The sequence below is a fragment of the Lynx rufus genome, unplaced genomic scaffold (genome assembly GCF_022079265.1).
Source record: "Lynx rufus isolate CCGP_SWC_20201006 ecotype Redwood Valley unplaced genomic scaffold, mLynRuf1.p SCAF_43, whole genome shotgun sequence".
In the NCBI taxonomy this organism is placed as follows: Eukaryota; Metazoa; Chordata; class Mammalia; order Carnivora; family Felidae; genus Lynx; species Lynx rufus.
Genome location: NW_025814860.1, coordinates 522,577 through 548,931, shown reverse-complemented (window position 1 = coordinate 548,931; position 26,355 = coordinate 522,577). Strand labels below are relative to the sequence as shown.

At 61.2% G+C, this 26,355-nt stretch overlaps 1 protein-coding gene across 1 annotated transcript; it reads right to left on the bottom strand.

Moving 5' to 3' along the window:
* Positions 1-12,568: 12,568 nt before the first annotated feature.
* On the bottom strand, positions 12,569-18,501 carry HS3ST6 (heparan sulfate-glucosamine 3-sulfotransferase 6). Its single transcript, XM_047098044.1, has 2 exons — positions 18,089-18,501; positions 12,569-13,316 (listed from the first exon to the last, which is right to left on the bottom strand). Exons 1-2 carry the CDS (start codon positions 18,499-18,501, stop codon positions 12,701-12,703), a joined length of 1,029 nt encoding a protein of 342 aa, XP_046954000.1. The 3' UTR covers positions 12,569-12,700.
* Positions 18,502-26,355: the final 7,854 nt, after the last annotated feature.

The following is a 26,355-nucleotide window of genomic DNA, read 5'->3' as shown; positions in this document are numbered from 1 at the left end:
GGGGGAGAGAGAGAGAGAGAGGGGGGCGGGGGGGGGGAGAGAGAGAGAGAGAGAGAGAGAGAGAGAGAGAGAGAGAGAGAGAGAGAGAGAGAGAGAGAGAGAGAGAGAGAGGCGGGCCAGCAGAGCGAGCTGGAGAAGAGCCAGCGAGGGGTGGGCCGGCACGAGGCCCGTTTCCTGCAGCCCCGGGAGCGTCCCCTCCCCTTCCGGGTTTGCTCACCTCGGAGGAAGCCCCGCCCGGGGGCGGCTCGCAGGGTCTCTGCGCCCGGGGCCCACGGGAAGGGGGCTTCACACGGCGGCTGCCTGGCTCGCCCGCCGCCGCCCCCCTGCGATCTTGTTCTCCAGGGGCCTCCTGCCAGGCCGCCTGCTTTCCCCTCTTTGGAGGGAGGACGCACAGCCCTGTGCTGGCGTCTGCGGAGCCCTGTCCGGGGCGGGGCCGCCCCACGTCCAGACGGAATGAGCGGGTGCTCGGCCCTCGGGAAGGAGACTCACACACCCCAGGGCTGCGGGTGAAGGGGCTCGAATGAGGAGCGTGACCTGGTATTGAGAGGAGGGCCAAGCCTGCTTCTCTGTGCTGGCTGGGGGAGTACTGCAGGCGGCCAGGGAGCATTGATGGCAGCCGGGGAGCACCGCGGGTGGCTGGGGGAGCATCGGGGGGGGGGTGGCCAGGGAGTACTGAAGGCGGCCAGAAAGCACTGAGGGGTGGCCAGGGAAGCACTGGGGGCAGCTGGGAAGCATTGAGAGGTGGCCAGGAAGTACTGGGGGCAACCGGGGAGCATCACAGGTGGCTGGTGGTGCACTAGGGGTGGCCGGGGAGGACTCAGGGCGGCCAGGGAGCCCTGACGGAAGCCGGGGACCGTTTACGGGTGGTCAGGGAGCACTGCAGGTGGTTGGGGGAGCACCAGAGGGTGGCCGAGGAGCATTGGGGGCAGCTGGGGAGCATTATGCTGTCCGGGGGAGCATTGAGGGCGGCCAGAAAGCACTGAGGGGTGGCAGGGGAAGCACTGGGGGCATCCGGGAGCACTGCTAGGTGGCCGGGGAGCACTGAGGGCAGCAGGGGAACACTGTGGGTGGTCGGGGGAGCACTGGGGCCATCTGGGGAGCACTAGGGGGGTGGCCAAGGAACATTGGGGGCAGCTGAGAGCACTATGCTGGCTGGGGGAGCACTACGCTGGCTGGGGGAGCACTACGGGCGGCCGGAAAGCACTGAGGGGTAGCCCGGGAAGCACTGGGGGCAGCCAGGGAGCACTGGGAGGTGGCCGGGGAGTACTAGGGGCAGCTGGGGAGCACTAGGGGCAGCTGGGGAGCACTGAGAGGTGGCCGGGGAGCACCACAGGTGGTCAGGAGAGTACTGGGGGCAGCCGGGGAGCACTGTGAGGTGGCTAGGGAGCATTAGGGGCAGTCAGGGAGCATCGAGGGTGGCCGGGGAGCACTGGGGGTGGTGAGGGGAGCATTGAGTGTGGCTGGGGGAGCACTGAGGGTGGGCAAGGCTGCAGCCCCCAGCCTGGCAGCGGAATTACCCGAGAGCTTGTTACGCAGAAACCCATAGCCCCATGGACCTGTGGAGATTCCCCCAGGTGTGTGGTGCAGCCAAGCCTGCAGAGTCTGGGCCATCTTGCTAGACAGCAGCAGGTGACTCAGCCCCAAATGGAGAAAAGCCCAACAAGTGGAAACAGCCAGCCACAGGCTGTGCCACAGGCACAGGCAATGAGGTCACTGCCACCCCCAGACTCTGACGCCTTGGGGCCCCCAAACAAAGGCAGATCCTGGGGTCATTGCTTTGGGGTCTGCGATTGGTAGAATGATGGCCCCCCGAGGTGTCCGCATCCTAATCCCTAGAGCCTGTGAATATGTGCCTTATGTGGCAAAGGAGACTCTGCATCTGGGATTAAGTCAAGGAGCAGATCGTCCTGGGTTATCTGGACAAGCCCAATGTGTCCTCACAGGTGTCCTTAAAAGCGTTGACCTTTCCCTGGCAGGTCATGGAGATCAGGAGCACGAGAAAGACTCCTACCCGCTGTTTGTGGCTTTGGAGAAGGTGGAGGGGCCGGGAGCCAAGGAGTGGCTGGGCTCCAGAAGCTGGGAGTGGCCCTCAGCTGATAGCCAGCATGCAAAACGGGCCTCAGTCCTACAACCGCCAGGAACAGAATTTCACCAACAGCCTGAGCAGCAAACAGAGTCTCCCCAAGGCCTCCAGGGAGGAATGCTGTCCTGCCCACACCTTGATTTTAGCCTAGGGAGACCCTTGCTACGCTTCGACCTCTGGAACTGTGGGGAGAGAACGTTTGGCAGCCTCAAGAGGCTGCGCTCGAGGTGATTTTTTTCTTTTTAAAGTGTATTTCTGAGAAAGAGACAGCGCGAGCACGGGAGGGGCAGAGAGGGAGAGAGAAAGAATCCCAGGCAGTCTCCTCGATGTCAGCACAGAGCCCAACCCAGGGCTGGAACTCAGGAAACCATGAGATCATGACCTGAGCCGAAACCAAGAGTCAGACACTTAACAGACTGAACCAGCCAAGCACCCCTTGTGGTGCTTTGTTAAGGCAGCGGTGGGAAATGAACCCCAGGCTCCCTCCCTCAACGCGGCCGGCGGGCGACTTCAGGTGGATGGCAGGCCCTCAAACAGAAGTCATGTGTCTGTCCCACAGGCGGGACACACGTGTTACTGAGGTCCTGCTATGTCCCCCGCACACATGGGCCAACCACACCCGGCGCCCACCCGAGTCCAGGACCTTCACAGGGTGGGGGAAGCCCAGACTCTTTTTCCCCAACCCTGGTGAGTGTCCTGGGGCCACCACAACAAAGCACCACAAGCCGCGCAGCTTTATTTATTTTTTTTTTTAATTTTTTTTTTCAACGTTTATTTATTTTTGGGACAGAGAGAGACAGAGCACGAATGGGGGAGGGGCAGAGAGAGAGAGGGAGACACAGAACCGGAAACAGGCTCCAGGCTCTGAGCCATCAGCCCAGAGCCCGACGCGGGGCTCGAACTCACGGACCGCGAGATCGTGACCTGGCTGAAGTCGGACGCTTAACCGACTGCGCCACCCAGGCGCCCCAAGCCGCGCAGCTTTAAAAACAGAGATGTAATGTCTCACAGCCCCAGAGGCCAAAGGATGAAATCAAAGGGTCGCAGGGCTGGGCTCCCCTAAAACACGGAGGCCCCTTCCTGCCTCTTCCAGCTCCTGGAGCTGCCGTCCAGCCTCAGTGTTTCTGCCCCTTCTCTGTGCGTCTCTGTGTGGCCACCCCTTCCTAGAAGGACAGCAGTCACTGGAGATAGGGCCCACCCTGATCCAGGATGCTCTCACCTTGAAATCCTTAACTAATTGTATCTGCAAAGACCCTGTTTCAAACAAGGTCGCGGTCACAGGCTCTGGGTAGACACGAATTTGGGGGGGGACACTATGCAATTCACCACGGACCCCTGCAGCAGATATGCTTCCGTGGCCTCGCATCCTGTCTGCTGGGGCAGGACCCCCTCCCCCCCACACCGAAGGCCTGAATTCCAGCCTCACCTTCCAACTCCGCTGGCAGACAAGGCTGGGAGGGGGTCCCTCACAGAGCACAGGACCTCGGGCCCTGAAGAGTCGATCCCCGCCTGAATCTCACATCAAGCAGGTCACGGGACTAGAAACGGCCCCGAAAAGCTTCTGGGACAGGGCATGCCCTCTCACAACCCCTACGCGCCGCCTGGACGAGGATGGAGGCCGCGCCTGCCGCTGTCCGCCAGCTCGGGCCTGGCGCGGCCGCACAGCCACCGTCAGGTCTGGTGTGTGCACCCCGGCCCTCCTGTCTTCCAGACCCAAGCTCTGCTGTGCAGACAGGAGCTTCTGGAGGACCACGCGCATCTCCCCAATGGCCTGAGGACCCATGTCTCAAAGCACTCGTGTTTACAGCGAGGCGGGGAGTAAATGTTTGCTTCTGGCGCGGATTAACGCTGAGCTTCTGATACTTAATGAAAACCAGACTGCACCCCCACTGGGTCTCACCCAGAGCGGCGCCAGCCTTCCCAGCCCGCCTGGGGAGAAGTGGCAGCCTAGGTGACCTGGGACAGCCGCCCGCCCACGTGGGCCCACGGGCAGGAACCACTGGTGCAGACAGAGTCACCATGCCTTAGCTTCCGGATCCTTCGCACCTCACGATCCAGAAAGTGAGGGCGGCATGAACCTTGTCAGCCTGGCTTCCCACTTCCGGAACATTCTTCCTAGCTGGCTCACCGTGTTGTATTAGTTTCCGATGCTGTGTAACAAATGAGCACAAATCCAGCTCCCACTGGGGCCTCGCCATCTCCACGAGTCAGGCGTCCCAAGCTTCCCATCAAGGTTGGGCCAGGGTAGGGGGTGTCATCTGGGGTCTGGGGGCTCCTCCCAGCCTCACGCAGCTGTCGGCCGAATCCATTCCCTAGCGTGACTGAGTCCCTGCCTTTCTAGCCCCCATTATGGACCACAGGTGCCCCCAAAACAACATATGTTGAAACCCAAGCCCCCAGGTGACGGCATTAGGGGCAGGACCTTTAGGAGTGATGAGGCCATGAGGGTGGGGCCTCAGGAAGGGGACCAGTGCCATCAGAAGAGGCTTGGGAACCGCTTCCTCTCTCTGCTCTCCACCCCTCGAGGCCCGAGCCACAGCCTTCCGCCAGCCAGCAAGCCGGCCCCACCGGACACCGGACCTGTTAGCGCCCTGATCCTGAACTTCCAGCCTCACAACTGTGAGCAGTACACGTGTGTTGTCTGAATCCCCCCCGCCCCCCCCCCCCCGTGTGTGCTATTTGCTGCAGTTCATGCTAAGACTCTCCCTTTCTGTTTCTGATTTTTAAGAGGTGAAATTCATAGAACATAAAATTAGCCATTTCAAAGGGAACGATTCAGGGACATTTAGTGCACTCCCAAAGCTGTGCGCCCACCCCTCTGACCTGTTGCACAACATTCATCACCCCCAACCCATTAAACTAGACCCCTTTCCAGGAGCCCCACGGATTAGGTCAGCCTCGCTCCAGCCTCTCTCCCTTATGAAACCCAAAGTCTGCCGATTAGCAACATGCATTGAATTCACAGGTCCCCCACCAAGCTGGGGGGGGGGGGGCAGTTTATAGACATTCATAGCAAGGGCTGGAAGTCTTGGGAGCCATCTCGGGGTTCCGCCGGCCACCCCTGTCCACCCAGGGTATGGCTGTGAGGGGGCATGCACACGGCCCCCTCCCACTGCAGCTCGGGCACGGAGGCTCAGCCGTGAGCGGATGAAGCAGGCTATGTGTGCCCTGCCAGCTCCTGTAACCCGTGGCCCTCCTCGGCCTCAGTTTACTCATCTGCAAAACAGGGTAATGACACAGCTACCTGACGCGGAACTAAAATAACACTGATTGGGACGCCTGGCTGGCTCTGTCGATTGTGCGACCGGCTTCAGCTCAGGTCATGATCTTGAGGTTCATGAGTCTGAGCCCCACGTCAGGCTCTGGGCTAACAGCATGGAGCCTGGAGCCTGCTTTGGATTCTGTGTCTCCCTTTCCCTCTGCCCCTCCTCCGCTCGCACTCTGTTTCTCTCAAAAATAAACATAAATAAAATAAAATAAAATAATAAATAAAACAAAACAAAATAAATAAATAATAAATAAAATGAATAAATAAATAAAATAATAAAAATAAAATAATAAATCAAATAAATAAATAATAAATAAATGAATAAATAAATAATAAAAATAAAATAAATAACAAATAAAATAAAATAAATGAAATAAATAATAAATAAAATGAATAAATAAATAAATAAAATAATAAAAATAAAAATAAAATAACAAATAAAATAAAAATAAAATAAAATAAAATAAATGAAATAAATAATAAATAAAATGAATAAATAAATAATATAATAAAATAATAAATCAAATAAAATAAATAAAATAAAATAAATAATAAATAAAATGAATAAATAAATAATAAAAAAATAAAAAATAAATCAAATAACATAAAATAAATAAAATAAAATAAAATAATAAATAAATAAAATGAATAAATAAATAAATAAATAAAATAACAAATAAAATAAAAATAAATAAAATAAAATAACACTGGTCGAACACCTGCCTCGTCCTGACACCGTATTGAGAACTTTCATAGGTTCTTCTGCGCCCAGGAAACTCCAGTAGGCATTATCATCATTGGCGTCTGTCTCCTTTCCTTCTTTCCCGATCTTTCTGACTCCCCAGACTTCTGGGCTCTTTTGGAGCGCATCATGAGGTGCTGAACTCCTTAGGGGCAAAGGAATCCCGGATTTGTTTTTTCTTGCTCTTCTGGGCCTGCCTGTGAGTCTGTACCCCAGCAATACTCTCTCGTCAGCCTGTGTGTCTCCCCGCTTTGCAGCTGGCAGGACCAGCCAGTGACAGGAGCACTAGTTCCCCTGCACACGTCCTGTAATGGGGGGCTCCCCCCCCCCTGCCTCCCAACCCAAGTCCAGACAGTGAGACTGGAGGTCAGGCAGTTTCCAGATGCTTGTCCCAAACAAACTGGCGCGGTTGGCACAGGAGTAGCCCGCTGTGCCATCCTCCCCTGGAAGACGGGCTTCCCCTTCCGTGGATGGTCCAAGCGTCCATCTCCAGACAGGCTTTCCCTCACACACCCCGTCCTCGCTCCGGGAAGCTGGAACAGAGGCAGGAGGGTCTGACCGGTGCGTGGCTGTCAGATGCCACGGCGGGGCTGGGAGCAGAGAGGCAGCGAGAACAAGACCCCGTTTTCCTCTTAATCGGAATACTCGAACATGAAATCCTCTTGGCAACAGTTTTGCCTTAACTGTCTGGGTTGACTCTTTTCGTACGGCTCTTCCAACAAAAAGCGTATGCGATGTGGCTCAGATTAAGCAGTATTATTAAAAGAAAAAAAAAAAATCCCCGGCCTCTTGTCTCAAGGCCCTGGCAACCTGGGAACTGCCTGTGCTGGGGGCCGAGGAACAGGAGTCTCATCACTACCAAAGGCGGGGGCCGAACGTCCCGGGGCGGCAGGGCTCAAGGAGGGGCCGTCACCTGATGCGGGCTGGCCCACAGGTGCACAGGCATCTGGAGGGTCTCCTTGGCATTGATGGCCTGCCATCTGTGGGGTCTTCCTGGTGGCTGCTATAGGCAGAGTCCCCATGGCACGGAGCCTCCCGGCCATTCCTGGCCAGGCTCTGCCCACAGTCTGTGTGGAGACGCGGCCCTGGCAGCTTTTGTCCAGAGGGCAGGTCGTGCTCCTGAACCCCAGAAGACGGGCTCTGGGAATCGACACTGGCCTTGCCCGGCACATCCACCCTCAACCCCGCCTGGGGTTTCAAACAAACCTCTTCTACCCAGGCCAGCCTGCCCAGCATCGACTGTGCCCCAGATGATTCCACAGCTTTGCGCTGGGAGCAGTCCAGGGTCTCTGAGGGGCACGGAGGGAGGGGGGCCAGGGCAAGCCCCTGCCAGCTGGTCTCCCCAAGCTGGTCTCCCTGATGGCCTGCAGGGCTGCCAACACAGCCATCCCCCCGCTGCAGAGCCCAGCCCCTCACCCTTCACCGGAGGAAATCTCTGGCTGTTATGCCCCTGAACCATCGCTCCCTGTAACTTCATCCTGTTACCCCTGTGGTGGGCACTTCTCAATGGATCCTTCGTGCCCTTGGGGAATTAATAACCCTTCCCCATATGTCAGAGTTTTCTATGGAAGTCTTTTTTTTTTTTTTTTAATTTTTAACATTTGTATACTTTTGAGAGAGACAGCATGAGTAGGGGAGGGGCGGGGGGGGAGAGAGAGAGAGAGAGAGAGTGAGAGTGAGTCTCAAGCAGGCTCCACTCCACCAGCACAGAGCCCGACACGGGGCTCGAACTGACGAAACCATGAGATCATGACCTGAGCCCGAACCAAGAGTCAGACGCTTAACTGACTGAACCACCCAGATGCCCCTACGGAAGTCCTTTTTTAAAAAAAATTGAGACGAGGGGCACCTGGGTGGCTCAGTCGGTCAAGCGTCTGACTTTGTCTCAGGTCATGAGCTCACGGTTCATGGGTTCAAGTCCCGGTCTGGCTCCCTGCTGTCAGCACAGAGCCTGTTTCAGATCCTCTGTCCCCCTCTCTCTGACGTCCCCTGCTTTCGCTCTCCCAAAAAATAAGTATTAAAAACAAAAAACGGAGAAGTCCCACAATAAAGAGATGTGTAACTTTAAAAACAAAAGGGAGGTGAAATTCACTTTGAAGGAAATTCCGTGTTAAAGTGAACGAGTCTGTGGCATTTAGTGCACTCACAGTGTTGTGTGACCGCCCCCTCGACCTAGTTCCCAAACATGTTTATCCCCCGCCAAAAGGACACTCCGTGCCCATTAAACACGCGCCCCCCCCCCCAGGCCCCTCCCCCAGCCCCCGGCAACCACCACACTCGGCTTTGGGTCTGTATGGATTTTCCCGTTCTGGACATTTCACATCAATGCAACCATACGATCGGTGACCTTTTGTGTCTGGCTCTTCTCCTTACCCGGATGTTTCCAAGATTCGTTCACGCTACGGTGTGTATCAGGACTTCTACCCGTCTCGTGGCGGAAGGATAGTCCGTTGCAGGCACAGAGCACGTTTTGTTTATCGATTTGTCTGTTGATGGTCACCCGAGTCGCTTCCATCCTTTGGCTCCTGCGGGCCTGGAGGGCTACGCAGCCCCCAGCCCTGGCGTGTGGCCTCCTGCAGGGTGCAGATCATTTCCCACGGCTGTCCTTGTCACTCCCTGCCCTATCCCCTCATCCATGCATCCTGGTGCCTGCGTGGTTAGTGCTGTGCTTCTCCGGCCCTGTGGAGGGTGGCCACCCTCCTCCGAGAGCGCAAGTAAGACAGACGCGAAGGAAATAGAGAAAGCCTGAGTTCAGAACCAGAGAGCCCCGGGGAGGAGCCTGAGGGCTGCGGGCCGCAGGAGGTGGCGGCTTCCCGCAGGAGGGAGGGCGAGGCCCCTGCCACGGCCGCAGCCATGCGAGTGATCCACTGGTCCTGCGGTTCAAAGGGCCGAGGCGGGCCCACGGAGGCACCGGACCCTGAGGCCACAGCCGACTCCTTCCCGGTCCCTCCATCGCAGACTCCCACAGCCCCCAGCGCACCCCCTGGCCTGGGCCTTTGCCCCCAAGGAGTCTTCAGGAGTCAGCCCTTGCCAATTTAAGAGAAAACTTCTAGAAAGGGAGAGTCCCACAGAAATGAACCACTGGGTTCATGATGTCAGCAAATTGCCAGCCCCTTGCTGCGCAGCATCCGAAGGCCCAGAGGGGGTCCGGGGTCCCAGAGGCTGCTGCCACGGCCACCAGAGGAGAGCACCGAGGGTCTGCCCGGTCTTCCTGGCCCCTCCCGGTGCAGATGCAGGAGGAGCTGTTTGGACACCGCAGCCCGGCGGCTTCTTAAGAGGAACGGGGAGCTTCCCAGGAGCGGGGCCGTCTAAACTTCAGGAAGGGCCTCTGGATCTGGCCGAGGGGACAGGTGCCAGAGGTGTCTACCCTGGGACACGGAGACCAGCCATGAGCCCCAGGTGGACCAGGCCCTTCCCCAAAGCACCGCTCCTCGTGGGGTGAAGGGGGCTCACAGGTGCTGCCGAGAACAGTACCTCTCTTTCCAGACTTTTCCCCAGGGCCCAGCCTCCCCTTCCACACCTGGTCCTGCAGCCACTCTTAGGCGCCTGGGAGGGGAGCCAGCAAGGTCAGCCCACCAGACCCCCCAGCCCTGGAGAGAGGTACCCCCTCACAGGAGGACAAGAGTCCGCAGGTGGCTGCAGATGGGGTCCGGGGGTCGCCAGGCTGCGGAGCCTCCTCCAGGGGCTCCGGGGGCTCCAGGGGAGGGAGGCGGCCAGGTCCCGTGGACAGCGACTGGCTCCCGACAGGGAGGGCAGATCCGAGTCCCGACCCTCCTGTCTCCAGCCTGGCACAGAGGCCACTCAGGACAGGGTCTGCTCAGGATCTCCAGGGCCCACATGTGTAAGGCTCAGGGTAAAGAACCCTGTCCTCACCCAGATGCACCTGCCTGTCCTGGGGGTCAGGGAGCAAGGACCCCGTGGGCCCCCAGCCCGTACCAACCATGGCCTGAAGGTCTGAGGCAGGTGCGGTAGAAGCCGCCCCCTCCCCAAGTGTCTCCAGGCCCCTTCCTGGACACCCAAGGCTGTGAGCACCCCCACCCCCCCATCTCATCCCAGTCTGGCTGGCTTGCGAGGAACGGAGAAGGGGTCCCCGGCCTTTTCTCCCCCACTGAGCAGAACAGGAAGAAGGTAATTGGATCAGCACTTTGTGCTCCATCTGGAACATTCCAACATGGAAAACCCACTGAGCAGCTGGGGAAACAATTTAGGGACTTTAATTAAAGGCCGATGACTCTCCCACGGAGACCCACCCCCACACACAGCCGGGAAGACCCACCGCATCTGCCCTCAGTGTGTTCTGAGGCCCAGCTGGGCACCTGGCTCTGGGCGCTGGCGGGCGGTCGGGCCCAGTTTCCACTGGGAGGGGGATGGGGGAGGACCGGGACCAGCCAGCTCACCCTTTCTCCACACTGTTTCCAGCCTGCCTTCTGGGCACCAGAGCCAGACAAACTGGTGGCTGCCACAGCTCTGCCTCCAAGAAGCTTCCGGAAGGGAAAAGTGGGTCATGTCAGTGGGCTCGGGAAAGGGGCTCTAACTGTAGGGAGGAAAGGAGACCGGTGTGAGGGAACAGCCTCCGCACTCCTAGGCTGTCCCCTCTCAGCCCGCACCTTCTGTGCCTGAAAGGCATTTCAGGCGGAGGGAACAGCGCGTACAAAGGCTACGCAGATCGAGACAGGTGGAAGGAGCTGTGGGGGCAAAAGCGTAGGGGTGAGGGTGGCATGCCGGCTAGGGGTGGGGGCAAGCCGCAGAGGGCCGGAGCTGCTAAAAGTTTGGACAAGGGTGTGTCCAGGAAGAGGGAAGCAGCGGGCATGGCCCAGGCTGGGAACTGCCTTCCCTCCCGCCCTGACACCCGGGGCGGGCTGCCACACGGTCGCTAAGTGGGGCCCCAGCACCGGGAATGGGGACAGAGACGCCAAGCCCAGGCCGTGCCATCCGGCGGGGCCCGGAGGCCCCTGCCTCGTCACCGTCACCGTTATTGCACGTTGGGCCAGCCCTCCCCTCCTCCCACGGCAGACATCCAGGCGGGGGAGGGGCCTGCAGTTGTGTCTCAGCCGCATCTGCCCACATCTGCCACCGCACCTCCGCCAGGGTGTCTCAGGACCGGCCCCCGGTCCTGCCTCTGGCCTGGCCCCGATGGCAGAGCTTCCTGACAGTGCTGGCCCCTCAGGACAATCCAGACAGGAGTGTCCTCTGGGCCCAGAACCAGCAGGAGCGAGGGGCAGGCTCCGGGCCGCTGAGGAGAGATGCCCCCAACTCCCTCCCCACTTCCTGTCGAGCCTCTTCTCACAGACAATCAGGTGACCCCAGGTGTCTACCACTGGTAAGGTCATGTGACAAAGACCGTAGCCACCGTGACTGCTGGGCCCGCTGGCTCACGGTTAGCCAGAAAAGGTGCCTGGAAGGTAAGCGGTCACTCCCCTGGAAATCCTCCCTCATTTCCACCCCGGGGCCCAGGACGGGCAGCTACTCCAAGTAGCCCAGAGCTGGAAAGGCCACAGCAGGGCTGAAGATTTGATATGGACCCAAGGCCTGGGGGTGCAGAGGACGCAGCCAGGTCCTGTGAGGACCCAGCACAGCCGGGGCATGCCAGGCTTGGTTCCAAGGGTCCCCGGAGGTCATTGTCAGGGCGGTTTGTGGGCACCTGGCAAGCAACACTGTGGCCAGGAGCAGGAGACAGTCATTAGGAAGGGGCCCCCACCTTCCCAGGGGCAGAGGGGTGGATAGGGCAGCCTAGCCCACCCGAGGCTGGCCTAAGTCAGGACCTGAGCAGGCAGCTGGGCCCCAGATGGGCATTCACCTCTGCCCATCCCCCAAGGGCGGGAGCCCTTCCCGGAACACAGCAGAACTGGGGCATCCAGGGCCTGGGGGAGTGGGTGGAACCCACTGAGAGGGCAAGTCCCCCCAAGCGGGCAGGGTCTGGAGGGCGGGAGTTGTGGTGGGTGGTGCCACACTGTCCCCAGGGGCTTGGGGACGCTTAAAACCAATACCCCGCTGCTGGTCCTCACGTCACACTCACTCCCTGTAACGCAACCTCACCAGATTCCCAGGAGGGAGCATCCAATGCGCACTAAGACACGAAATCAGCCGCAGTCATGGGTGCAGCCCTGAGTTGGCCAGATCCAACTCTCATCCCCCCCCCAGCCCTCACGTGGGCAACCTGGAGCCTCAGTTTCCTCATCTGCCGCACGGGGACAACATTCCAGCATAGCTCAGCATCCCGGGGCGCACAGGAGGGCCTCCAGAGTCTGAGCTGTGCGTCACTGGGCAGGCCCTAAACCTCTCTGAGCCTCAGTTGCTCATGTGTGACATGTGGCCAAGCTCACTGCACACCCCAAGGGATGTCTACGGATTGGGTTTTGGACCACTCCGGGCATACGAACGGTGCCCTGTAGAGACAGGTGGTATGGTTAGCGTTTCCCTGGGCGGTGGCACCTCCAGCCCCCCGTCTGGCCACCTTCCAGATTGTGTGGAAGAACACAGACCCAGGCTTTATTCCTTAAATACTTCTCCCTACCCATCATCTGTCTGCAGGCTCCACGGCCCGGCGGCCGGCATAAATTAAGGTGAGCGAGGGTCCCCGGGCCGGGCACGGGCTGGCCCGTCCTCCTCAGTCCCAGCCAAAGTCCTGGCCGGTCATCTGGTAAAACCTGCGGTTGAAGGGCCGGTAGAAGTCCCGAAGGCGCCGGACCACAGCCTCGGGCACGCGGGGGTGGGGCCGGCCCTTGGATTTGCCCAGGCAGCGGGGGCGGCTGCCCCCCTGGGCCTTCTTGAGGCAGGGGAAGCCCTTGGTGGCGTTGAAGTAGAAGTGCTTGTCCGTGACCACGCGTTTGAGGCCCAGGAAGTCCTGCACGCGGCCCACCTCCCCGGCCGGGTCGCTGACCAGGCGCTCCCCGCTGACGAATAGGAAGCGGGACAGGGGAAAGAGCTGCAGCCAGTTGGTCAGGTGCTGGGCGTACAGGCCGATGCGTACGGCGCTCCAGGCCGTGTCCACGGGGCCCAGGCCGTGGCGGAAGGCCAGGGCACGGAAACTGGGCAGGCCCGGGGTCTTGGAGAGCGTCTGGGCGTAGTCGGAGATGGCCCGCGTCACAGGGTTCCGCACCACCACGATCAGCTTCGTGTCCGGGGACATGCCGTGGATGCGGCCGGGGGCCTCCCGAGTCACGAAGTAGCTAGGGGTCTTCTCCAGGGTGATCTGCCCGTCCAGGGTGCGTGGCATGAGGCTCCTGTGGGGCGGGTGGGAGCAGAGGGAGGTGAGGGCGGGGACCGGCCCCCGGGGAGCCAGGGCTGACCTCCCCTTCCTCCGGGGAGCCTCCAGGGCAGGCAAGCCTTCCCCACCAGACCCACCCACCCTAGGTGCTTGGGTGGCCAGATATAGGCTGCTACCCACCCCCCTCCCAGAGCCGGACCGTGCCCACGCCAGACCCCGTCCTCGTGAGGCCAGCGGCCTGGACCTGCTGCCCACACGGCTGAACCAGCCCCCCCGCCCCCCCGCAGGCCCCTGCCCCGTAATTACCTCCCGTCACACACACAGCCAGGGGCTGATGGCATCCCTTAAATTAGGCCGTTAATTGTTGACAAGTGTCCCCTCTCGCTCCCTCCCCTGCACAGCCTTCTCCCACCTCTGATGACAGCCCTGCTGACCTGGGCCACACACATCAGAATGGACCAGAATACCAAAAGCCACTAGCGGTGGCTTGAGGACCCGTCCCAAGACCCCAGCCGCCTGGGCCTCCCAGACCTGGCTTGGACCCCAACGTGCAAGGCTGCAGCTGACCAGGGGAGGGGAGCACGGACCCCATCCCGAGGTTCTGGGGAGTCGGCCCCCTGACCACGCCAAGCCCGGGGAAGCCCGTCCCGAACCAGAGCCCCACAGCCACACCTGCCAGCCAGGTAGTACAGGGTGCGGTGGGCAGGGCGCGGCCTGGCCAGCTGAGCAAACAGCTCCGAGGGAGGGCTGGGAACTAGGTCAACAGAGGCAGAGGCTCCCGGGATCTGTGGGAGGCAGAGGGAGGGGAGGCCTCCGCCCAGCTAGCCCTGCCTCCCGTCCTCCTGCCCCTCTGACAGCCCCCCCCCCCCACGACTGGCCCCAGCCAGGAAGGTGGGGTTCAGGTTGCAGGTTCCAGGGTCTCAAGCCCCTGGGAGTCTCTTCTTCCTGCTCAAACCCCCAAAACACCCAGGTCAGGTGGGCACACAGGTGCACAGACCCACGAGTCGGGGCGCTTAGCTTGGAGGGTGCTGGTGGTGGGACGGGGGGCGCGCACGTGTGAGTCTGGGACATGCCGCCGGCTCCCTGACTCCATCCCGGGGGCCCAGGGGCGTCCGGTGGGCTGAATGGGCTGCTAGCCACGGGAGCCTCCCCACTCGCTCAGAACAAGGCCCTGGGCAGAGCCGGTCTGGGAGGTCATGGGGACAAGTCTGCTTCTCCCATCTCTGCGAGCTGCTCACTGCCCCATTTCATAGGCAGGCACACCGAGGCTCCGAGAGGAAGCAGGAAGTACCAGGGTGGACGTTAGTCCGCAGCCCTGCCCTGCACCTGCCGCTGCCAGAGCCCCTGCACCTCGTGGCCTGCCTCCTGCAACTGGGAACCCAGGGAGGAGCAGACCCCAGTCCTCCCCGTTCAAAGGGACAAGTTCAAGGAGACCTCGGGTGGTGACAACGCCAAGGGCTGAGGCCCACGGCAACAGGGGTCCCTTTCCATGAGAGGAAACTCATAATAAGGGGTGGGTGTCCCTGCACTGGGCCTCACTGCTGACACCCACAAAGAGACGCAGTGCCACACAGCATCAGAAGTCACCACCCCTCCTTTCATTGTCCTTCTCAGGGAAGGAACCCGCCCCGATTGCTCAGGGAACGCCCCCCACCCAGCTTTGACATCAGCACCTTTCTCCCCAAGGAAGTTAGAGGAGCAGAAGCAGAGCCGCGCCTCCAGACCGCCACGGGGAGGGGTGGAGGTGGGGGGGGGGTGGCGGTGCAGACTTTCCTGGCCCACTCCTGCCGCAAACTGGCTTTGAGCTCCAAGAGCTTTGGGATCAATTACTCTCCCCAGGCCTAGCCAGAGCTCGGAGTAGGGTAGGGATGGGGGCTTTTGTGGGGTGGCAGAGACCGAGGAGGATACGAGGAGCAAGACACTGACCCCCACACAGCAAACATCAGACAAGCTGTTCTATGGACACCCCCTCACACACACACATACACACACGCACCACCCCCACAGCTCATCTGGTCTGCATTTCCCTGCGGCTTCAATCCAGCCCTGGGCGACTCTCCCTCCTCTGTCTGGGCCTCGCTCTGTGTCCCGCACCTCTCCTGGGCCCCATCCAGCCTGCCTGGGACCCAGCAGAAACAAGTTCCAGTTCCAGGTGGAACCCTGCAGTGTTGGGGGCATGGGGGCATTGAGTGCCCTGCCACAGGGGTCTCTGACTCCGGGTGAGCAGGGACAGAGAAGTCCCACAGAAGCTGGGGTCCCTCCCCCCACATACTCACACCCCTCCTTCACCGCTCCTGCTTGGGCCCCAGGAGCAAGGGGGGTGTCCCCCACCCCTGCACCCCTCCCCCTCTCCTCCCGCTTTTCCAAAACACTGTGGTCAAAGTACAGCCCCCACTTGCCCCTAGATAGGGCACTCCTCCCTAAACTGAGACTTGGAGGGGTTTGTGTGACTTCAGCACCTGCCAAACAGAGTGAGTGAATAAAGGAACAAATGCTGAGTTGGGGAGCCCTAGAAGGTTGCAGTCCCCAAGATAGAGGACCCTCAGGAGCCTGAGAGATGAGCTTCCTAGAGCCCAAGGACAAGGGACGGTTGGGCCAAAATCAGCTTTGAGCAGGTCCTACCTGCCCAGTCCATGGGAAGGACCAAAGTCACTGCCTGGAATGAGACTGGTCACAGCCCCGTGAGCAAGGGGGGGGGGGGTCCCAAAAATTCAACTGGGGGCACTAGCTGCTCCTCCTCTACACACTGCCCCGACTCCCCACCCAGAACAGGGCTCTGCACTGGAGGTCCAAATCAGGGTCCCGAGAGCAGATAACACGGCCAGACCACGCCCAGGGGCTGGCCGACCTCTTTGCACTGGGGGAAACTGAGGCGGGTGGGCATTTTCAGAGGCTCAGTGCATCCTCACAGCCGGCTGAAAGGACAGACAGGTCCAGAGGCACAGGGCCACCGGGGGGAATACCAAGCCCACCCCCACACGTCACTAGGCAGCCACAGCCCTTTTGAGGGCACTTGGACACACGTACCTCGGAAGCTCAGCCAGCCTGCACTGGCCAGACAGGGGTCAGTGCTCGCCAGCCCTGACAGCTCTGGGTTCCTGGAGGCCACTGGAACCTGACCCTCCGCCTCCTCTGCATCCGCCCCTCCCCCCAGCGGAGGTGGCTCTCAAAAGGAGGAAGGGCAAAGTCTCTTCTCCACCAGACATGCTCCGGCATCCCCCGGGCCCCACGCCAGGCACCCCAGTGTCCCAGGAGCTCCCTACCCAGAGCCGAGAATCTGCCCCCCTGCCTCTCGGATGCCTCGTCCTCTCCAGAGCGGGAGCGTGCACCCAGGGGGGGGCCTGCACAGCCCCCCCCGGACCCCAGGCTCTTCGAGACCAGCCTCTGCAGCAGCCCCTCCTTAGTCCAGCCCGGTGCCCCCCCACAGCTCCTTGTAGTTACAGCTCATGGGGTCGGTGATGGGCTCTGAAGTCCGGCTATAGCTAACAGTGTGTCCTCCACCCTCCTTCCTGTCCCCTCCCCTCCTTCCCTCCTCCTCCCCCTCCTTCTCTCCTCCTCCTCTTCCTCTCCCTCTGCAGGGCAACAGCATCAACAGCATATCCCGGGACTAGGGATGCTTTTGGATGCTGTGGCACCGTCAGAGTGGGGTAGCGTCTCTCCCTGAGCACCAGGCATGCTGGCGGACTCAGCCAACTGGGTCCAAGGATAGCCTCACTTTCCCCTCACCATCTGGCTTCCCTAAGACCCTCGACGGCAGTAATCCTTCAGAGCTCAGGAACCAGGACCCCCGTTCTCAATGGGGCCCCTCCAAACCCGCGAGTGGTTTCAGTGCAAAATGCAAAGATAACAAAGGGGAAGGGGTGGTGGGGGGTTGGTATCTGGGAAGAGGAAACTGGTACATCTGAGAGTCAAAAGCCCGGGTCCTGCCACCCCCCACTCCCCATTGATTCACCAGGTGACCTTGCGCTGGGTCCTCTCTGCCCCATAGTTCGGGGATGAGGTGAAAGCTGCGGGGAGTGGGGTGACTCACTCTCCATCTGTAAGCCCTCGCTTCCCCGCAGGAAGGGACAGGCAGGCTTGTGCACAGTCGAAGGAGGCAGAGGGCAGGGCCTCACGCTCACTGCCTCAGCGGGGGCCGGAGTGGGGGTGCTCCCCCACATTCTACCACAGCACCCCAAGGCCAGCCAGACAGGCAGCGGGACAGCTACAGAGCCCCTTGAGTGAGGCTGGGGCCCCAATCCCCACCCCTTCCTCCTTTCTAAGTAAAGCCGTGACTCTCTCCGGACCCCCAGGACCACAGAGAAGGACTCCTCTTCTCGGGATTGGGGTTCTGGGGGAGGAAACAGACGCTCTCTAGGAGGCTACAGGGAAAACTCTTGGGGTGATTGGCCGGAGGTCAGACATGCTCTCCCAGGGTGATCCAGTGGGGAAGCGCGGATAAGCATAAAGCATTTCTAATGCCCCTCAAACCCCACTGGCTTCAAACTACTGGTGTAGGATGGAAACTCCTCCCCGCCACTCTTGCGGGGACCCCTCAGCAGCCCTGAACCAGGGTTTCCCTTGGAGTTTCAAAGTTTCTGGGAGCCCCCGGCCAGTGACCGCTCCTCCTTTCCGTAAAACCCAATGCTGGGGGGCCCGCGTCCGCGGGGTCAAGCTTCGCCCCCCCACACACACACACCCGGGCTGGTCTCAGCCTGGATTCCGGACACCTGCCCCCCCCCGCGCCCCCAGTGAGACCCCCAGGGGCGCGTCCCCCTGTTGTTGGAAGGCACCCGCCAGGGCGCTCACCGGTACCAGGCGAGGCCGCGCTCGTAGCACCTGTCGAAGAAGTGGGGCTCAGAGCCGAGCGCGCGGACGTCGGGGTGCAGCCGCAGGAACTCCAGCAGGGCGCGCGTGCCGCCCTTCTTCACGCCCACGATGAGCGCCTGCGGGAAGCGCCGGCGTCCCGGGCCGCTGGCCACAGGCAGGCCCGGAGCCCCCCGGAGACCGACGGCGCGGAGCGGCTCAGCGGGCGCGGGCGCCGGCACCGGAGCGCGGGCGGCCGGCGGGCAGCGGCCGGGGAGGGCGCAGAGGCAGTAGGCGCCGAGCACCAGCGCGGCGAGAAGCAGCGGCGCACGCGGCACCCGCAGCGCGGCCCCCTGCCCGGCCCCCGCGCCCTGGCCGCCCCCGGCCCCGCCGCCCAGGCCGCCGCTACCTGCCATAGGGTGGTGCTGCGCCCGGACGGTGGAACGCGGGCTACGGGAGCGAGCGCATCCCGGCCCGTGCCGCGCTCAGCCAGCCCGCGCCGGGCTTCTGCTCTGCGCCCCGCCACTCGGCAGGCTCCAAGCCGACGCGGGGCGGGACCCGGAGGCCCCGCCCAGTCCGGAGGCCCCGCCCCCGGACCACTCCCGGGCCCGGGACTCGCAGGCGCCCGCCGAGGCTGAGGCGTGATTTGGAGCCCCAGAGGTTACCTGTCGCGCCCTCTTGGAGACCTGGGCTCCAGCCCGCGAGGCTTCGGGGTCATCACCATTGCGCGCCTGGATGCTGCGGCGACGGGTCGGGTCTCAGGGCAGTGACAGGACTGAGATGAAGGACCGGCTCTTAGAAGGCGGATCCCAGTCCCTCTCGGACAAGGGCGTAGCAGCAGGTGCGCGGGTGAGTGTGGACCCGGGCCCTACTGCGCCGAGGCGTTCCCGGGAATGTTGAGGGAAGTCTGAGGGGGAGAAATAGGCGCGCTTTCCTGACAGTTGGCTTGCCATTCATCAGGGTCCCAACCCTGGCGGCCGGAGACGGTTGTCCAATACGATTACCATTTTAGGGTCCTGGGAAGCAGGCTCAGGGACGACAGGCGTCTGTCCCAAGGCCCCATTCAGATCTGTCTCCCGACCCTTTCTACCATGTCACACCGTCTGTCTCTGCAGCCCAGTCCACCTGGCGTTGCCCTGGGATGTCAGGGACCCATCTCTAACGCTGGCAAAGTGACTCCTGTAGATGAGAAGATTCTGGAGAGGTGGGATGGGAGACCGGAAGGAGGAGCCCGGGTTCTATCTTAGGAGCTCCTGCTGAGGTGCAGTGACATTCAGGGGCCAGGGGCCACTCACAGTTACGGGACCTGCTGGGCGCTGGACACTCTGTGGGGAGTTTATGCAGCCCCAGGTTCACTGAACCCCCCACACAGCACAAGGAAAGCAGAGAAGGAAAGGGCTCCGGGAGCAACAGTCCCAGGGAGAGACGGAAAAGGAACGGTGTCCTCTCTATGTCTCTGCCCAGGGCTTCCTCACTGAAGCTTGGTGCCCCATGGGCATGGGCTCCTAGGAGAGGCCGACCTCTCACTAGCTGCTCAGAGGCCACTGCCCTGGGTTCTGCTTGTTCCTGGGACCAATGGCATCTGGGCAAGTCCCAGAAACCTGGGGCCTCTCCAAAGGCCAGGGGCCTCTGTGACCCACAGGCATTTCCAGGTCTCCCACCTAGAGGCAGCCCTGAACTAAGGGGGCTCTGCAGAGCCAGTGGCATGAAGGCCGCTGATCAGGGCCCCAGCCCGGATCCCAGACACAGGCCTGCACCTGCTTGTCAGGGCAAGACTCAGCCAGGAGCCCTGTAGGCGGGTCGCTGGCACAGTACTGTGTGGGGTGCATGTTGATACACACAGGGTCACAGGAAGTTCTTCTTCTGGTCTAGCTTAAAAGGGGATCTGTTCCAGACAGACTGGTTCTCCTTAGACCTGTCCTGGGTGGGGCCCTGCTCCACCTGGCGCACCCACTCACAGTCTCAGCAGGCCCCTCTCAGGGCTCCAGGTTCCAGCATTCGACCCTGGCGGCCCCTCTGTCTCCCGGCCCTGGCACGGGGAGAGTGGCTTCCTCCTCCCAGCCTTGGCTCATGCTGTTCCTCCTACTGAGAATGGCTTTTCCTCAGCCCCCCAACCCCTGACACACACACCTGCTTGAGGATTTTCCAGAAGCCACTTATCAACGACAGCAGGACATGCTGGGGGCTGGGGAATGGAGTCTGGGGACAAGGATAATTTCCTAGCTGAGCCCCTCCCTCCAGCCACCATCCCTCAAGTGACAGGTGGGGGCAAATCTGGGGACACCCAGGAAGGCAGCCTTGGGACATTTGCTCACTGGGGGGTCCCTAGCACCTAACAGAGACTGGCACCAAATAGGCACTTGACAATGGCCGGCTAGTGGAAGGATGTGAATGGAGGAAGAGGTCAGGGAAGGCTTTCTGGAGGAAGTGATGGTCAGGCAAGCCTCCTCACACATGGGGGTTGCCGCCTTCCCTCCTGCCCAGGATGTCGGAGTGGCCCCTCCGATCTGCCTCCGCCCTACCTTGCCATCAGGGTCCAGCCCCAGCTCTCCACGGGCACCTCTCTGTGTGGTCTAGACACAGTGGATCCCCCGCTCTGAGCCACATGGCAGGAAGTGAGTCGAAAGAAACCAGGCCACGGGAGCACCGGTCCTGTAGCTGTCCCTGCACCCTGAGAGGCTCGCTCACCTCCCGCCCTGTCCGGTCTCACCTCCACTGTGAAGAAGAAATGCATCGGCCGGCTTCTCTGCCAGCTGGATCTCCCGGGAGGGCCCCTTGGCCTTCAGGGTCCAACATGGCTCAATCCCCCCTTGCCCAGACCGGACCCCCTGCCCAGGCAGGATGGCCAGGCAGAGGTCCATCTGTCCATCCTCCTTAGGCCAGCCATCAGACATTGAGGTAGTCAGGTCTGCTGTGCTAGCTGGCTGGGAGGAGGCAGCACTGGGGAAGAGTGGCCCGAGCTGCGGCCCGCTAGTAAACAGCGTCCCTGGAGGAGACGACAGGGAAGGTCAGAGCAGAGGGGGACACAGGGGCGAGTCCAGGGAAGAGGTCTGGGGAGCGAGGTCACGGCAAGAGGAAGGCCCAGCCTGGCCTCACAGACCCATGACCCAGCTGCCCAGCTATATCTGAGTCCCCTCCACTGAGTGTAATTACTCCCTTGGGGGGTGATTTTGGTCCCCATCTGTCTCCACCTCCCCGTGAGCACGGCAAGGGCGGGGACGGGGTCAGTCTTGACCACGGTGAGCCCTCATGAATGTTTGTCGAGTGACTGAGTGGCCTGGCTGTGTGAGTGAGAGAGTGTGTGAGTGACGGAGTCTATGTGCGCGCCCCGCCCCCGGGCTCCTCTCTTCCTCTTTCGCAGACTGTCCCCTCCCCAGGGCGGGCACCCCCAGCGTGGGCCCCCACAAGCAGGGTGCGTCAGCAGCTGCCCCACTCTGGAAAGTGATCCCTAACACCGTGCGGTCCCTCCCTCCACGGGGGACAGCTGGGGGAGATTTCACACATGCGGGGCTTCCAGAACTCCCTCCGCTAGAACCACACCCTTACCCCCTCGCCCGACTCCCGCAGTCTGCGGGGGTCCTGGAGCCTGCAAGGGGGGCCGAGGGGAGGGGGCTGCGGCCGAGGGCAGGCCCAGCTGTCCTTGATTTGTGTGGGGTTGTTCCGCTTCAGATGCCGGATTTGCCTGCGCACAGAGAGGATGCGGTTTTCTCCTGGAGAGGGACCCCTCAGAGATGTCTACCCACCGAGCCCACCCACCCCCGGACTCCACTGTTCCCAGTTCACCCTGGTAGGCAACGAGGTGGGGCAGGAGCACCTGCCCCCTCCTAGCAGGTGACCTTGGCAGGTAAGGCGTCAAGTCTCTCTGAACCTCACTTTCCTACTTTATCAAACAACGCGGACACTGGCCCCATCCCTCTGGGTGTCTAGTTCCTAAACTCTTTGTGGTGAGGTGGCAGTGGGCATGGGACAGCGTACTCACTATTCATCCTTCTTGGACGAGACTGGAGAGGAAAGACTTTCGGGGGCCTGGCTGGCCAGAACCCAGGGCCTTGTTCCTGGTGACCAGCTCCGCCTGGGGCAACGTGGCACAGAAGGGTTTGCCAGGGCAGACAAGATTCCCAGGGTCCGGAGGGACACATGAAAAGGCTCCCTTGACCGGGAGATTCTCTGTCTCTGTTCCCTTAACCTGCGTGAGATTCTCGGTCTCTATTTCGCTCTGCCCCTCCCCTGCTTGGGCTCTCGCTCTCGCTCCCTCTCAAAATAAATAAACATTAAAAAAAAAAAAAAAAGAAAAGGAAAGGAAACAAAGCTGTTTCTGCCCCACACCATCCCCACGACCTCCAGCTTCACAGCCCCGAGCCAGGCCTCTGGACCCAGAAGCCCCCCAGCAGCATGGGGAGGGCTGGGCCTCATCTAATGGCCCCACAGCAGGGCACTGTGCCCTGGCGGGGCCCCCCGTGGGCCAGAAGGTGGCTGTGAGCACCTTCCATTGGGAGCCAGGAATCTGACGCAGGCTAAGGAACCCCAAGCTCCGCAGAGGCACAGGACCCTGCGGGCTTGTGGGGTGTATGTGTGTGCACGATTGGGGGTTCAGAGGCTCGCCCACCGGTCCCCAGCCTGCATCTCCCCACGCGCCACCCGGAAGCAAGTCCAGCCTGGCCAGTGGACAGGACACCCACAGACAGCCGCCCCCCCAACCCCTCATTTCCAGGGGAAGCACCCCATCACCACAGTTGGCCAGACAGACAGCCGGGCTTGTTGCACTTGGCCTTCAAGGGAGAGTCAGAACCCAGATGCCAGGGCAGAGCATCTTGGGACCGGTGCCTCAAACTCCTCCCCTTTCCCATCTGCCCCCTCCCTAAGCCGCAGACTTTCCTGCTCCTGCTAGAGGACCTTGAAGATTGACCTCCACCCCCTCCTCAGAGAACAGTGACTCTGCCCATGTCACCTCTACCGGCCATTGCTATCTCCCCAACTCCAGCCTCTCTGCCCTCCCCACCCCCCCACTTCCAGACACACACCAGGAGTTCCCGGCTCAGAGATGGGGGCCCAGCAAAAACCCAGTGTCTAGACTAAGGGAACAAAAAGCCACTGGAGTCAGAGGTGGAGGGGGCAGCCCAGGGCAGCAGGCAGGCTGCACAGTGGGGGTGCAGGGCACCGAGGGCCCTGGCTCCTGTGGGCTCCCGTTCCCCCAGGTTCTGAAGCATGGATAATCTCTGTGATTTTACAAGGAACAAATTATGCCTGCATACAGGCCTTGGGGGCAGTGAGGAGTAGGGGTGGAGGGAGCCTATCTGCAGGTAACCCTTAGTCCTTCCTCCCACCCACCCCTGTCAGCCACAGGAAGCCCACCCACCCCCAACCCCACCCCCCCATCTTCTCTGTGCTTCCTGCCCCTGAGCTCCTGTAAGCAGAACCCTAGGGCTGGGGTAAGGTGACAGGTGGTCCCGGGGTCCCTGCATCTCCCAGACCGCAGACACGCTCACACAGATGTGCGGCTTGGCTCGCTCACCCCTACAGAGTGAGCAGAAGGCAGTGCAATTTGACATACACTCCTCGGCCACTTCTCCGTGCACTCTCCCATGGGGCTCAGCGTGGGGGAGGGAACACGATGAGGGCACCTTGGACACTGACTTGAAGGAGCTCTCTGACCTGGGGTGAGCTGAGGCCTGCAAGCGGGGACCGCAGGGACCCGGTCTGTGCACACATATAGGAGACCAGCCCGGGACTCCCGCAGCGTGGGGGCAGGAGAGAGCCACTGGGCAGAGCCACTGGGAGAGGCTTCTAGAAGGATTCCGGCACATGGGGAGGGGGTGAGAAAGAAGGAACAGCAAAATATAGAAGGCGGGAACACGGGGGCGTGTTTCAGAGTGGAGTCTGGCTGGCCTAGAGGCCCAGGTGCAAGGGTCTGCGTGCAAGGGGGGCGGTTAACAGGAGCCCGGGAGCTGCGGTAAATAACACTACTCTCATTCACGGAGTGGAAAGGTGGCTGGAGGCACGGGATCTGTGGGACCAGAGCCAGCAGGGCCTGTGGGAACCACCGAGGGAAGTTTCTGGTCTTTTTTTTTTTTTTTTTTTTTGCGGAGATCACACGGGTTGGGGGAGGCTAGCTAGGAGCTGTCACCATTGCGGAGAGAAGTGGGCACAGACGCGAGAAGGTGCCCCAGGTGGGCCAGGGTGGCAGCAGGAGCAACTTGAGGACGCTGAAGGGCCGCAGGCTGAAGAGGCAGGGGCATCGGGAGCAGGGGGGTCCCGCGGGGCTGCCCTGGAGAAGGGGCTGGGAGCAACAGGTCACTTTCGCGAAGCCTACCAAATGGGGCCCCTACACCGCCGGCCCTCGCACCGTCGGACGCCAGGAGGCCTCAGTTACCTGTGTTCCGGGTACTGGCAGGCTGGGCCGGCGTGGCCGAGCGGGCTGGAGGACGCCCGCGCTCACCACTGAGCACCGCTGGGTCACGGGGTCCCTGGAGGGGGCTGGATCAGCCCTCGCCGTCGGAGGTGCCGCTGCTGCGCCCCTGGCGGCGCCTCGGGGAACTGCAGGGCCTCTCAGACCGGCCCTGGCGCACGCGCAGCGCGGAGCGAGCGCGCCCCCTGCCCGTGGGTGCTGCACACAGTCCCTGCGCCGCTCGCTAACTGGTGGCCTCCGAAGGGGTTCATCGCGTTACGTCCCCTACCAGGACCTCGTATGAGGGTGGGGACCCGGACGCTGGCTTGGCGGTGACCTCCACCGTCCTCTCTGGGCGCCCCCTCCCACTTGCCTGCCCAGCCCACATTCGTGCACGGAGTCACTGGGTTCCTGGGACCTACGAATCGGCCGCACCCCCACCAAGGTCACGGCTCTCCCTGGCACTTGTCACCCAGAGAAAACGAAAGCCGTGAGTGAGCACAAGTCCCAAGCACGGTTGGGTCACTCACGCACCCTGCCAGCGTCTCCTGAGCAGGGCCGCGGGCCCCTACAGGGGATCAGCGGGATCCCAGACACATACCACTTCCTCCCTTGCCCTGGGTGCCCCCGCGTGCACGGGCCTGCCGGCCGCTGTTGACTGGTGTTGACAGAGCATGGGGAGCGTCTGCCCCTGAACAGAACACTTGTCTGCAAGGCTGTGCCCTGGAGGGTCCACTTGGCAAGGGAGGGGGCACTAGAGGGGGAGGGAGGGAGCCGGGTTCTCAAAACGTCTTTTGTTTCTCAGGAGGAAGTAGGGCTGCAGGCCAAAGGTTATGGTGTAACCCAGCAAGAAGAAGGAGGTGGGGGGATCTGTTTCCACAAGAGACAACTCACTCCCACCCCAGCCCCTGGCAGACAGGCCCTGCCCATAGCCATCCTTTTCCAGGCTCCTGATGAAAGGGGACCACCCTTCTTCCTCCACCCCTCCAAGGACCCTGCTTCCAGCCCTTCCCACCCCCAGTGAACCTGTATGGGGCCCGTGGAGTGCAGGCAGTCAGGTACTGTCCCTCACAGCGTCCCTACCAGCCTCACCCAGGTTCCGGCAGGCCCTCCAGCCTGTCCTGCTGGAGATCTGGCCCCCGAGAGGCAGCCCCAGGGGCATGTCCTGGACACATCCACCCAATTTGCAGAAGGAGGCCAGCCTGGTCCTGGGCCAAGTTTACTCAGGGACCTGCTGAGCCAGGGGTGCAGGGAGAGGTAAGCAAAGCCCGAGGTCCGCCCTAGCCCTGGGCCTGGAGATTCCCTCTGACCACTCAGCTGGCTGCCTCCCCACTGCTAGGCCCCTTCAACATGCTTGCTGCTTTCAGACTATGCTCAAAAGATGGTCATCATGTTCCCAGGGCCACTGTTCCTCGTTTGGGGCATAGAAAAGAGGAAAGAGACAGTGTGGGCAGAGAGAGCCCGAGGCCTGAGGCAAGTCTCCAAGCCTCCTGTTCCTGCCCTGCCCCACCAGGGTGAGGAAGATACTCAGGGTGATGTTGCCTATAGAAACACACTGAGCATTCAGTCACTGCTCACCTACCGTGGGCTTGCCCTTGGCCAAGACTGGCCGCTAGCCTCCGAGTGTATGGGTCACAGGCTGTGCTAGGCAGTGCCCCAGGGCCGATGATGATCCCAGGTGACTGGGACAGCCCCAACTAGGGACACAGAGGGGTCCATGCAGGGAGAAGTCCGGCAGAGATAGGACTGAAGTCGTGGGGTGAAGGGCACACCCTGTGCGGTCCCAGGAGGCAGTTTTCTAGCAGGTGCAGTCACTACTGGCCCCCCAGCAGAGCAGAGACGGAGATGTTTTCTAGAGAAGGAGGCTGCCACTCTCCCGAATGGG

Excerpts from the sequence above, each read along its gene's own strand:
- HS3ST6 (XM_047098044.1), bottom strand. The coding sequence starts at position 18,501 with ATGGCAGGTAGCGGCGGCCTGGGCGGCGGGGCCGGGGGCGGCCAGGGC. Across the intron at positions 13,317-18,088 it reads CGCGGCCTCGCCTGGTACCG|GAGCCTCATGCCACGCACCC; the intron begins GTGAGCGCCCTG and ends CCCGCCCCACAG.